This window comes from Vombatus ursinus, unplaced genomic scaffold, assembly GCF_900497805.2.
Source record: "Vombatus ursinus unplaced genomic scaffold, bare-nosed wombat genome assembly UNPS02012179.1, whole genome shotgun sequence".
Lineage (NCBI taxonomy): Eukaryota > Metazoa > Chordata > Mammalia > Diprotodontia > Vombatidae > Vombatus > Vombatus ursinus.
The window spans coordinates 260,952-273,699 of NW_020951957.1; the positions used below are offsets into that span (position 1 = coordinate 260,952).

The following is a 12,748-nucleotide window of genomic DNA, read 5'->3' on the forward strand; positions in this document are numbered from 1 at the left end:
TTTTATAGTTTAGGAAACTGATTCCCAAGATTATGCAGTTGTTGTTAAAGTTGGCATGTAAACCCAGATTTTTCTCCATATCCAATGCTTTTTCTACCAGACAACCTCTCTTGATATGAGGAATCTATTTGGAAGAACCTTGCCAATAGTCACAGTAGTAGTCTCAGCACCTCTTCAAAGTTTTTACCTTTTGTTTAATGATTTTTAAGTTCCAAAGGTATTGAATCTTTGAACAGAAATATAAAAATAGTTTTCAGTATTGAACCTGAATTTGTGTCATATCTGGTTCTAGATGTTAGTGCTTTTTATTTGTGGAAGCTATAATTCAAAATTTCAAGGCATACCCTAAAAAAAATCTTTAATCAAATGAAGTAGTTTACAAATATTACACTCTGCATGTTACATCTCATGCAGTATGCCTACTTTCCAGTGATGGGCTGATGGAAGATCAGGAGCCTCTTCTCTAATGCTCTAATGCCAATAGGCCATTCCTCTTATTTATTAACATATGTCCTGGATGAAGGTCAGTCTGCACAGCAACACTAAGTAAATATAATCACTTTCTGAACAGCAATACTATGCTTCTGTGGATTAGGCTCTGTTGTGAAGAATCCTGTAGCTTTTTACCTTGATGCAACAGAAATTTCCAAAATAACTTAGTTACGTTTTTTGTTGTTGGGTTGTTGTTTTTTTAACCATATAACCATTAAATGAACCCACAGGTAGGTGGCACAGTGGATAGATTGTCTGACCTGGAATCAGGAATATTCATCTTCCTCAGTTCAAATCTGGCCTCAAACACTTCATAGCTGTGGGACCCCGGGCAAGTTACTTAACTCAGTTTCCTCATCTGTAAAATGAACTGGAAAAGGAAATGGCAAACCACTCCAGTTTCTCTGCCAAGAAAACCTCAAATGGGGTCACAAATAGTCAGACGCGACTGAAACGATCAAACAACAATAAGAAAAAAAAAGAAACCACCAACCATTGCTTTTTAGTCTGATCATTTTTGTGGTGGAGAAACTCATGCCTACCTCAGAAGTATAAATGGTTCTGGTGGACCTATGATACCAGGACTATGCTGTATCCATAAATTTAATTTCAATTTACTCTGTAGATGAAAAGGAAAAAAAAGTTCGGTAAATTTTTTGTTTTTTTTTCTGTCAGTTCATTTCTGCCTGCTTTTCTGTGTTGCTGCTAATCATAGCAAGTGCTTTGATAAATTTTTATAGAATTGGAAAGGCCCTTGGAGATTATATAGTCCAACCCTTATTTTATAAATGAGGAAACTGAAGCATGAACTGGACACAAGATCACACAACTAGTTACGGGCTAAGCTATGATTAGAAATGAGCTTCCACCATAGCACAAGTTGTTTCTCATTCATAACAATGAATTTGCTATACCAATATCCATGGAAAGAACAGCTAAATCAGAACACTCTACAATTATGATGTCTAAATCTGTCACTTGAGAAGAGTTGAGAAAATTCACCTCTCTCCCCCTTCAGGTTCAGGAATTCTGGGTATGACATATTGTACATATTATACAACTTAGCTGATGTGTTCATTGTGTTTGCTGAATTGCTTTTTCAGTCTCTTTTATTTATTTTTTATTATAAGAGATGACATGTAGGGTGTTGGGCAAGGAACTCTATTTGGAAATGGAGATTATATAAAAACAAAAGATATTAATAAAATCAAATGCACTTGCTGTCATGGTTAAAATTCATATAGTAAACTTGTTAAACAGGAAATGAAAAACAAAAACAATACTTTGAAATATGGCTAAGAATATAGTTTTATTGTCTGTTAAAAAGTAGCTTTTGATTCCTGTTATGTTGTGATGGAGTTTCCTTGCTCTGCTGGTGAATATTGGAGGAGGGATGTCAATGGACCCCCATGAAAATTTGTTATTGATTATTAGCAGCTACCTATCTAGCCACTTCAACATCATAGAGTTGGAGTTAGGATTTTTAAAAATTGGTTCCAGAGAGGAAGAGAAAACGGGTTGGGAACCTTCTAAACCCAAAGGATTACTAAGGAGACAAAATAATACCTGTGATTGCTAGGAATGGTATTGCCAGCTTAGTGCGTAGTAAAGGGCCAGAGTAGGAAAAGTGAAATAATGAAAAGAGAAATTAAGTTCAGTTCCACAAGCATCTATTAAAACACTCCAGGGCCAGCTAGGTGGCACAGTGGATAAGCACTAGCCTTGGAGTAAGGAGGACCTGAGTTCAAATGCGGCCTCAGACACATGACACTTACTAGCTGTGTGACCTTGGGCAAGTCACTTAACCCCGATTGCCTCATCAAAAAGGCAAAAAAAAACAAAAAACCAAAAAACAAAAACACCACTTACTCTATGCCAAGTCCTGTGCTAAGCGTTAGTGATACAAATTGACAAACAAAATGGCCCCTGATTTCAGGGAGCTTACATTATACAGCAGGGAATAAAACATGTACAACAAAAAGTAAATACAAAGTAATTTTTAGGGGCACAAAAAGAGAAAAACAAAAGAGGTGAGTAAGGTAGAGAATGAAACATGATAACTTATTGTCACGATTATCAATATTAGGCAGGTAAGTGGTGTGGTGAAGAGAGTGGTAGACCTAGAGGAAAGAGTTCGGATGTGGCCTGACATTGACTGGGTACGTGATGCTGCCTGGGCCAGTCATTTAACCCTTTGTAGTAGCAGCTTCTCATCTGTCCAATGAAGATAGTAGTAGCACCTACTCCCCAGGTTGTTGTGAGGAACAAATGAAATATTTGTAAAGTATTTTGCAAACCATTGAGAAGTTTGTTGTTAGTAGTAGTAATATCATGCATGATTCACTGAACCCTACACCCAAGTCCTTTTTTTAAGTTATTGTTGATCCTGAAGAACTACACAAAGGATTACTAGAATTAGAAGAAAACTGTATAAAAGGAAAGAAAAACAAATGAAAGAATGGACTTGGAAAACTACCAGAAAGTGAAGATTCAAAGTCTTAACTCGGCACCACTGTTAATCAAACATTGAAAGATAAACTCTAGTGATTTAACACAATTTTCCTACTCAGATCTTCCTTTCAGACTTGAACACTGTGGTGGTGGCTCAAATTACACTTTGTGAATATTTTTGGATATGACTGTGAGTAAAACATGACTTTTAAATTTACTTTTCCTTAAGGAAATTAAACATTTATAGGACAAATGCTTCTATTGAGAAATTAAAACAACTAGTTTGCTTTAACTTTGTTATTTCACATTTCAGTTTGAATTAACTAACACTTTAAAAATCTTTAGAAGAAAAATTTTCTCCTTTTTTCATAAATTTGTTTTTGTAGTTAATCTGTATTAATATCAATGTTTATCATTTTAAATATACAGTAGCTTTATGCATTGCCATAATTAAATTACTTGGAAATTTAGTTGTGATAGAAAGGCTGCATTCTAATACTTCCTATAACTAAATACAAGTTATCAAGATTACGATTTAGCTAAGATATACCTTTGGTGCGTAGCCGGCCATGTCAGGAACTGATAATGGAATCAATTAATCTGATTGTGATTACTGCATTTAAGAAAAAAATGGTTTTTTTTGCCCTTTTAAAAATTATGGGTAAAGGGTGACAGAGCTGCCAAATGGCACCCAATCCTGTGCCAAGTGCCAGCACGGGTCCCCTGGGATCTCTTTCTGGCTAAGTGTTCAGGCCTCTTACTCTCCTTGGGTATTATTCCCAGTGTCACCACCATCAAAACCCAAAACGGGTGCTGCTTCTGCCATACCATGGTCTCAGCCAGTTCCTATCCCAGTATCTACAGACCTTTCTTTCTATCTTTCTAAATTTCCCTGGGCTAAAAAAAATGACTCACTGTGATTTATTGTTGGTTTTCCCACTCAGAATTTGGTTCAGTGAGCTTATTTAAGTTGTTGAGGAGGGGTGTTTTGAAAGAGCTTGGCAAAAAATGCTGACTTCACTGTACTCTTAGGAACTTACAGTCTAATGAGAGAGACAAAGTAATTATATGAGTATATAAAAAATAAAGACAGTAATTACAAATAAATGCAAAGTAGGGGGAAAGTCATTGGAGGCTTCATGAGAGACTTCATTTAGAAAGTGGTGCTTGAGCTGTTTCTTGAAGGAAAAAAGGCATTCAGTGAATGGGACTTGGGGAGGTGGAGCAAGACTATGAACAAATAGTTTTCTTTTTCTGTTCCTTCCTTTTTCTCTATCCCCTTCCCCTTTCTCCTCCTTCTCCTCTTACCTCGGTCAGAAGCATAGCAATTACTTACAGGCACAGTCCATTACTAATCAGCAGGGGCAAGTTGACCTGCTCTGTTCCCAGTCTGAGCCAGTTCACCCCTCCTGAGGCAGGCAGTCTACTCTCCCTTCCCGTACTTCTGCAGGTCTCACCATCATTGAGACAGGTTCAATATAAGCATTTGAGCAGCTTAATCCATTGCAGCTTAGAACTCCCCATTTCAGTATAAAGATTTACCCATCTCAGTCTCCCCAAAAGTAGAAATTACATACCTGGCAACAAATAGTTTTCATGAAATACCATCAACAACCATCTGGAAAAATGTTCCAAATTGGTAATAATAAAAGAAATGCAAATCAAAATAAACAAGTTTCATTTTACTATTAAACTGGCAAAGATGACAAAAAATGGCAATAAGTCCTAAACACTGATGGGACTGCGAAAGGATGGGTCCATTAGTGAGTTGTAGTGTGCTATGAATTGATCCAACCATTCTGGAAAACAGGGATTACATGAGAAAAGTGACTAGATTGTTAATACTCTTTGACTTAGCATTACCACTACTTAAAATATGTCTCAAGGAAGTAAAAGACAAACAAGGTACAATATATACCAAAGTATTCATAACAGAGCCTGTTATGGTAGCAAGGAACTATAAACTAAGTGCTCAATGATTGGGGAATCACTGAGCAAATGGTGGCATATGAATATAGTTTGAAAAATCATGAATATGAATAGGAATTCCGAGAAAGATGGGAAGACTTGTATGGACTGATTCAGAGTAAAATAAGCAGAACCAGAAAAACGGTATACATAATAACTACAGCAATGTAAATGAAAAAACCAAAATGATGCCAAATGCTATGTATAGGTAATGGCTAGTCTTGGCCAGAAAGAATAGATGAAGAAATTCACCTTCCTCGTTTCATTGTAGAAGTCATAGGAGTAGAAGGGTAGAATTTTGTACAGGCTGACATGGTTTTGCTTAACAGCTGCTATCTTTTAAAAAATTTGTTACAGGGAAAAGATCACTGGGTGTGGAGGATGGGAGGAAAACTAATTCTGGGAATAACTTTGATGTTCAAATAAAAGGCATCAATAAAATGAGGAAAAAGCAAATATAAAGAATTCAGAGGATCTTGGGAATATCTGTACAGGCCGATACTAAACAGCAAAAGCAGCACCAAGAAAACAATATCTACAGTGACTTCAATAATATAAAATATTTTTTTAAAATCATAATTCAAATTAATGTAATGACCAACCAATTCCAGAGGACTAATGAAACTTGTATTTCCCTCTTCTCAATAGAAAAGTGATATAGATTATGGATGCAGAATGTTGCACATGCTGCCAAACATCATAAACTGAATATCATTTATGTCTAATTGTTTGTTATGAGGGAGGGTTCTGTGGGAAGAGAAAGGGAATAGGGTTATTGGAAATATCAATGGTGTAAAAAATATAAAACACAAAAAAGTTTATGTGAATTTTTTTTTGAAGTCGTTTCATTTTTTAATTTATTTATTTTTAGTTTTCAGCATTCACCTCCATAAGATTTTGAGTTTTAAATTTTCTCCCCCGTCTACTTCTTCCCCCCACGGCATACAATCCAATATAGGCTCTACATATACATTCATGTTAAGCATATTTTCCCATTAGTCATGATGTAAAGAACAATTAGAACTAATGGGAGGAACCACGAGAATGAAGCAGGAACAAAACAACAAAGGAAAAGGAGAGCAAATAGTATGCTTCCACCTGCATTCAGACTCCATAGTTCTTTCTCCGGGTGTGGATAGCAATTTCCATCATGAATCTTTTGGAGTTGTCTTAGATCCTTGCATTGCTGTGAAGAGCCAAGTCTGTCAAAGTCGGTCATCCCATAATGTGGCTGTTACTGTGTACAGTGTTCTCCTGGTTCTGCTCATTTCATTATGTGAATTTAATTTATGCAGATGTGTGCTAACACTTGTTTGTTAACATTAATTTTTGTTTGGCAGACCTAGAATTCAGATGGTAAGATTTTATAAATATAGTCCTAAAACATTCAAGATTTGAGCCTCATATCAAGAAAAGATTGATTGCTTTGAAGACATTTTAAGTTGGGTAAATTCAAGAAGTATCTTTTAAAATTCTGTTGTCTCTAGTAGATAGGCAGAATAAATATTTCTGACTCTAACTCTCTCAATTACTCAATATCATTGTATGAAACAGAAAAATATATATGGACTTTTATATAATACAGCAGAATTTTTACATACTAAAAAAAGGCAAGTAGTAATAAAATCTTTTATTAATTTTTTTCGGTTAATTTTTGCATAGAAGGAATGGTGGAAAAATTATTTGGACTTACACTCACCATCTGAAATGTACATTATAATAACATCCACATTTAATACAATGGAAACAATTATCCTTAAATCATGGGTAATTATCTCACAATCTCTTTTACATTAAATTCACTTTAACATTAAATGCAGTAGATGTAACATCAAGGCCAAGTGCCACTAGACAGATTCATACTTAATCAGTAATGTAATTTAACTGGCAGTCCAGAAAGTATTAGGGATTAAAGTCGTAAGACATGGGACCTGTGGAAGGGAACCTTAAAATCTAATTTTGGAGACGGTGCAGGTATCTAGTAGTACTTGTGTGGTATGTGATCATTATCACTGCAGGAAATCTCTTCTCCCAGATTTTTCCCTACCCCACCACTTTCTGGAAGTCCAGTGGAGAGAGTAAACAATTTCCAAAGTATAAAGGTTGAAAGCCTCTGAGGGGGAAAGATCTCTCCAATTGGAGTCCCTCTCTCTTCCACCTCCCACTCAGCCAGTCACCACCAGTTAGATTAAAGAGCAACCCTAGTTCCTGGGGAACAATCAAGCAAGGGTCAGATGCCTCAGCAAGGAACCTGTGTCCAGGCCCATGGGAGGTACCCTAGTCAAGCAAATCAGAGGTTTCTTTGATTACTTCTGCTACACTAGGTTGGTAGTTATGGCTCAGGAGTGATAATGAGGTTCTCACAAGTGCAGTGGCGTCCCTTCAAACACTTGCATAGTTTGATCACCTAAAAGGGAGCTGGACCTGGCATCCAGGCACTTGAAGTGGGCTGATTCTGAAACACTGGGCAGGGTCTATTTTGAAAAAGACAAGAAGTCAAGATTGGCCTCAAGAAGAAATATAAGAAAACACATGTAGAGTTGGGCAAGAGGGTTCAGTGTGGGGAGAGTTAGTATGGATGAGGGGGAAGATATAGGTGATATAAATACAAAATATATCAATTAAAAATCTGTTTTCAAAACAAAAAAAAAGTATCAGTGTTCCCCAATTCCCACTAAATGAAAATAATCTAAGAAGGCCAAGAAACAGAAACCCCACCTTGGCTTGGAGGGTGGTGAAGGAAGGATCACCATTAAAACATAGCAATAAGCAATTTGCATCCAGCCCATATTCTTCCTCTTACAATGAAAAAAAATGCATCTGTTCTCTTTGTCATATCAACATTGCCCAACTTGCTATGCCTCACACGTGATACTCCCATCTCCTAACCCATGTCTTTGCGTTGGCTGTACCTAATACCTGAATGCTTTCCCTCCTGACTTCTAACTCTTAGTTTCTCTGGCTTCCTTCAAGACTCAGTTCAAATCCCTTCTGCAGGTGGCTTGTCCCAGTCCCTTCACTTACTAGTACTGCCTCCCTCTCTGCAATTACTCTTTCTGAATCTTGTTATGTACCTAGTTATTTACATGTTGCCATCCCCCACAGAATGCGAGTTCCTTCAGGTCAGGAAATGTGTTTGCCTTTATGTCCTTAGCATTTAGCATACTATCTGGCATATAGTAAATATTTAATAAATGCACGTTGACTTGATTTACTACATTCTATAATAGGCCTTTCCTGATATCCCCTAATAGTAGCAGCACCCTCCAAATTACTTTGTATTTATTTTGTATCTGTAGCATGGTTGTGGCAATGACCTCCAACTTTCCCCAGGCCCCCTCTGTTTCTGGGCTGAGGCTGTTTTTGCTCACCTCACTGCACCTACTTTGGCAGGTCAGGGGGGTTATCCAGAGGAGTCACCATGAGGCTAGTACTCAACATTTAGGATCTTCAGTGTAAGGTCTGGTTGGAAGAGTACCTGTCCACACTTAACACTGTAGTTAACACTGTTACCTCTAAGTTCCCACGGTTATGTTTCCAATGTACATAAAGCGCAAACAGTGTTCACCACTGACTTTTTTTTTTTCTGAGGCAATCAGTGTTAAGTGACTTGCCCAGGGTCACACAGCTAGTAAGTGTCTAAGGTCCTTTTGAACTCAGATCCTCCTGACTCCAGGGTCAGGTGCTCTATCCACTGCACCACCTAGCTGCCCCCTCATTGACTTTTAAAAATTATTTTTTTCTCTTTCTCATCTTTCCTCCACTCTCCCCAGGAACCCCTTTTTAATAGTAAAAAAAAATTTCCACATTGGCCTCATCCAAAAATATGTCTTATGTATATTAGTCTATAATCTCTTAACAGCATTGCTTCTTTTTTAAAATTTTTATTGGTGTTTATTTTTTAATATCATCAGTTTTCCTCAATATCCTTTCCTCTCCCAGAAAGCCATCTCATATAACAAATAGCATTTGTTAATAACAAAAAAAAAAGTAGAGGAAAAAGTCAGCATAACTAATACCTTTTTTTAAGTCTGTAAACATGTGCAACGTACAACACTCGTGGACCTCCCACCTCTGCAAAGGGGTGAGGTGGAAGGGTCTTCATCCATCTCTTCTTTGAACCATTCTTATTCTTTATAATTTTGCAACATTTGCTTTTGATTTTTTCTTTTGTGGTTGTTCTTAACATTTGCATGAAACATTTATAAAACAATATGGTGAAAAGAATAATCATAACATTTAGCTACTATGAGACAAAAGCAGGAATAATTATAACATAACATTTACTCAGTAGAAGGCAAAAACAAGAATCAAAACATAACAATCCAACCATAAATCTCAGCCACATTCTCCCACCAATGTGTACAGTATAGGTTGGAGAGTCAGAGACTGGGCACACAACGAACACCTAATGAGAAGGCGTCTAAGTATGGAGAGACCCATGTGCCTAGTATAGCTTGCAGCTTTGAACTACACACCTTCATGTCCTTGGTCTCATTAGGGAATAGTCTATACCATATGTCACCTACTGGGAAAACCCACAGCTGGCCACCTGCTCACATTCTAGTTCTCACAGCTGTCTTGCTGCCGTTTATTTAATCAGTGTACAATAGGTTTTCCCCAAGTGGAATGTGACCTCCTTGAGGTCAGGGACTGTGTTGTTTCTGTCTCTGTGTCCTTAGAACTTAACACAGTGCTTGGCAGATGGTAGGCACTTCATAAATGCTTATAGAACTGAAATGAGATCTCTGAAGTGCCAAATGAGTAGTATGAACAAGAGTGTTAGAGGAGATGGGGAGAGGACGAGGTTGAGATGTCCTCATGAAGGCTTTGTAGAGGATGTAGGTTTTGAGATGAAGATGAAAGAAGGGTACAGTGTTCAGGGTTGTAGGAGGTTGCGGAGATCAGGCTGGATTTCAGCCATCCCCTTACCCCCACTACAAGTCTTCAAACAAAAGGGACAACCACTCATAGGATATACCGTAGAAGAGATTCTTGTTCGCTCAGGAGTTGAATTAGGCAGCCCCTGAGGTCCCTTCCAATTCTGAGATTCTCTGAATCTCCTAAGATTAGACCCAGACATATTTGTAGTCCTACTTCATAGATTGTCACATTAAAAGAATTTTGTTTCCATGACCATTTTACTTGACTCTCTAGAGGAGTGACTTGTTTCTTGAACACTGTTAGTTCACGTCCATATCCTTCAGGCTGTACACTTAGGTTGCTTTTGTCTTGCATGTTCTCAAAGTGTTATGTTTAAGAGGCTTAGCAGACTCTTTAGCACAGTACCTGGCACATAGTAAGGGCTTAATAATACTTGTTGACTTTATTTTCTATAGTTTAATCTCAAGATATAAAACATCAAATGGCAATGTTGTCTAGCTGAATTTTTAGGGCCTAATCTCACCTCCACATTTCCTTTTTATCTTCTTTTGCCAGTTCTACTTAATTTGTACCAGTATAATCATCAGTGAGGCAAGGTAGTGCAATGGCTAGAGAATTAGTCCTAGAGTTAGGAAAATCTGGGTTCAAGTTCTGTCTCAGAAGTTCTGTCTCTGCTGAGTGCAAGACACTTAATTCTCAATTGCCTCCAGGCAACAACTCTCTAAAACTAGCCATGAGCTTGTTTGTTCTTTTTTTTTTTAAGTAGTTTTGATTCCATAATTGGTTTCCTTTTTTAATCTTTTGTATGTTATTTTAAATATTCAAAAATATTATTCTGAGAAAGGTTGCAAAGACTTCACCAGACTTTCAAAGGGGTCCATGACACACATGCACAGAGAAAGGTTAAAAACCCTGTTAGTCTTAGTGTCTTAGAGAATATGCAGATATTCATTGGTAAGAAGAAATTCCTCATGGGAAGCTTACTTCCCTGATGAAATCGTGGGTCTGGTCCAAAAGTGATGATGATCTGAAGGGTATAGGACATATGTATACATTTTTAAAATTAAAGAATATTTTTCTAACAGTGTCTATGCCCACGTTTCATCAGTCTATAATAAGTATTTTGTGAACACTCCAAATTACATGTTAGGCATTGCATGTGATTTAAAGCAAAATGCAAGGTCTCTGTCCATAAAATTACATTTGAACATTGTGGGACAACATAGATGAGACAAACAAGAAATGTGATATAACTCATGACCTTTTTAAAAAATATTAAAATTAACATGTTCTGCTTTGGGGGAGACTGAGGAAAGATCTGGAATCTGACTGCTTATGGGGTATTTCTACTACTGCTGTAATTTTTGTTCTAGATTTGTCTCTTTAATTGGCCCTGTGGAACTGGCTGATGTTCTATGTTTCAGATGGTGGCAGCTGTGGACTTGGCACTCCCTCCTCCTGGTTTGGAACATGAGTATAACACCCTCCTAACCCAAGATACTGTTCGGTTTCTAGCTGAATTGGTCTCAACTTTTGATCTGGATGTGGATAAGGTTGTTTGGCACCAATTTAAATTTGCTTTGATTGACTGTGATTTGAAAATACAGATGGTAAAGCCTGAACAACAGCAGTATTCTGGTCCTCTTGGCAGGAGGAATGAGCTGCGTTTTAGGGATGAGGTTGGCAGCTGCTGTACATTCCATGAAGCAGGAACCAGTTCCACAGCCCTACAGCCAAGAAATGAGTCAGGAGTGTAGTGAGGTGTTGTGTTTCTTGTACATAGATTTTAAGAAAGCATTTTTCTCATTAGAACAGAATATGGCCCTGAAAGCTTTTCTCAGAGAAGAAGTCTCTTTTACATGTACATTAGAATTATATAAAACTTCAAGGTAAATGTGGCAAGTGGGATGAAAGTTCAACAGTTCACTGAGTACTTACATCAGGTGAGTATTAAACATTAGGCACATGTTTGCCAAAGCTAGTATCTTGTGTGAAGTCCAAAGATGGGCTGGATTCTCTGTTGACAGTGACATTATTCAAATGCTTCTGTTCCTAGATGACATTTTGCTAATTGACCCCCAGAACATTGCAATGCTGCCTCCGTGAAATATCCAGCAAAGTGAAAGAATTTCATTTAATTGTCTATTCTGGAAAAAGCAAAGCACATGAGAAATGTATGTTGCCCGACAAAAGACGATGCTATAAAGCTAGACAGAACGAGTGCATGAGATTAGTCTATTGATAGGCATATCTTGTACAGGTGCTAACAATGGCCCAGTAAAGTAGGCCCAGTATTGGAGGGGATTGGGCCATATTTCATTTTGTAAATTACACATGATCCCATTTTTAATTTCAGTCTTTATGAGACACTTATGAGCAGTTTCAAAAAGCGGTTCCTATTTATGGAGATCTTGGTCTGTCCAATTTATAATAATCTCTGATAAGGAATTTTTAACTAATTTGAAGATTAAAATATAAGCATTGTCCTTTGAACCTCAGCTTCTTCATCTGTAAAACAAGGAAATTGGACTAGATAACTTACCTCCCAGATCTGAATCTATGACTCTATTATCTTTTGTTTTTTATTTTTTAATTTAATTTTTTTCAATTAACAAAGTCTTTGTTTTTTAGGTATCTGAATCAAATCTTCCCAGGTTTTAGAAAAATGGTTCATAGAAATCAATTTTATTTTTTCCACTTTCAAGGTAGTTTCCGCAAATTTAGATTTGATATAAAAAAAGGAAGTATTTTAAGTTTTTGTGTTCTTAATTAAAAGTTGACACTTTTTTCAAATAAATTTAATAAGCATTTTAATATCAAAGTAGTGAGTCACTTTTTCAAAACTATTTCCCTTCATGGGAAGGAAGAAAGGGAAGTTTATTTCATTTCTTTTTCTGCAATACCAGGAAAATTGACAACTAGAAACATGCAAAAATAACACTATAGAGCAGTC

General features: G+C 36.9%; 1 protein-coding gene across 7 annotated transcripts in view; it reads left to right on the plus strand.

Annotated features, from left to right (window-relative positions):
• Positions 1-12,748, plus strand: part of LOC114039688 (malate synthase-like) — a 67,069-nt gene that overhangs the window by 19,832 nt on the left and 34,489 nt on the right. For 3 of the 7 annotated variants that reach the window (XM_027857558.1, XM_027857556.1, XM_027857557.1), the window contains one exon: positions 11,220-11,348. In XM_027857558.1, the coding sequence (XP_027713359.1) occupies positions 11,220-11,348 (129 nt within the window). Of the gene's footprint in view, positions 1-3,082; positions 3,134-11,210; positions 11,349-11,381; positions 11,739-12,748 lie in introns of those variants that run through there. The other 4 variants (XM_027857559.1, XM_027857561.1, XM_027857555.1 and 1 more) reach the window with 3 other exon arrangements.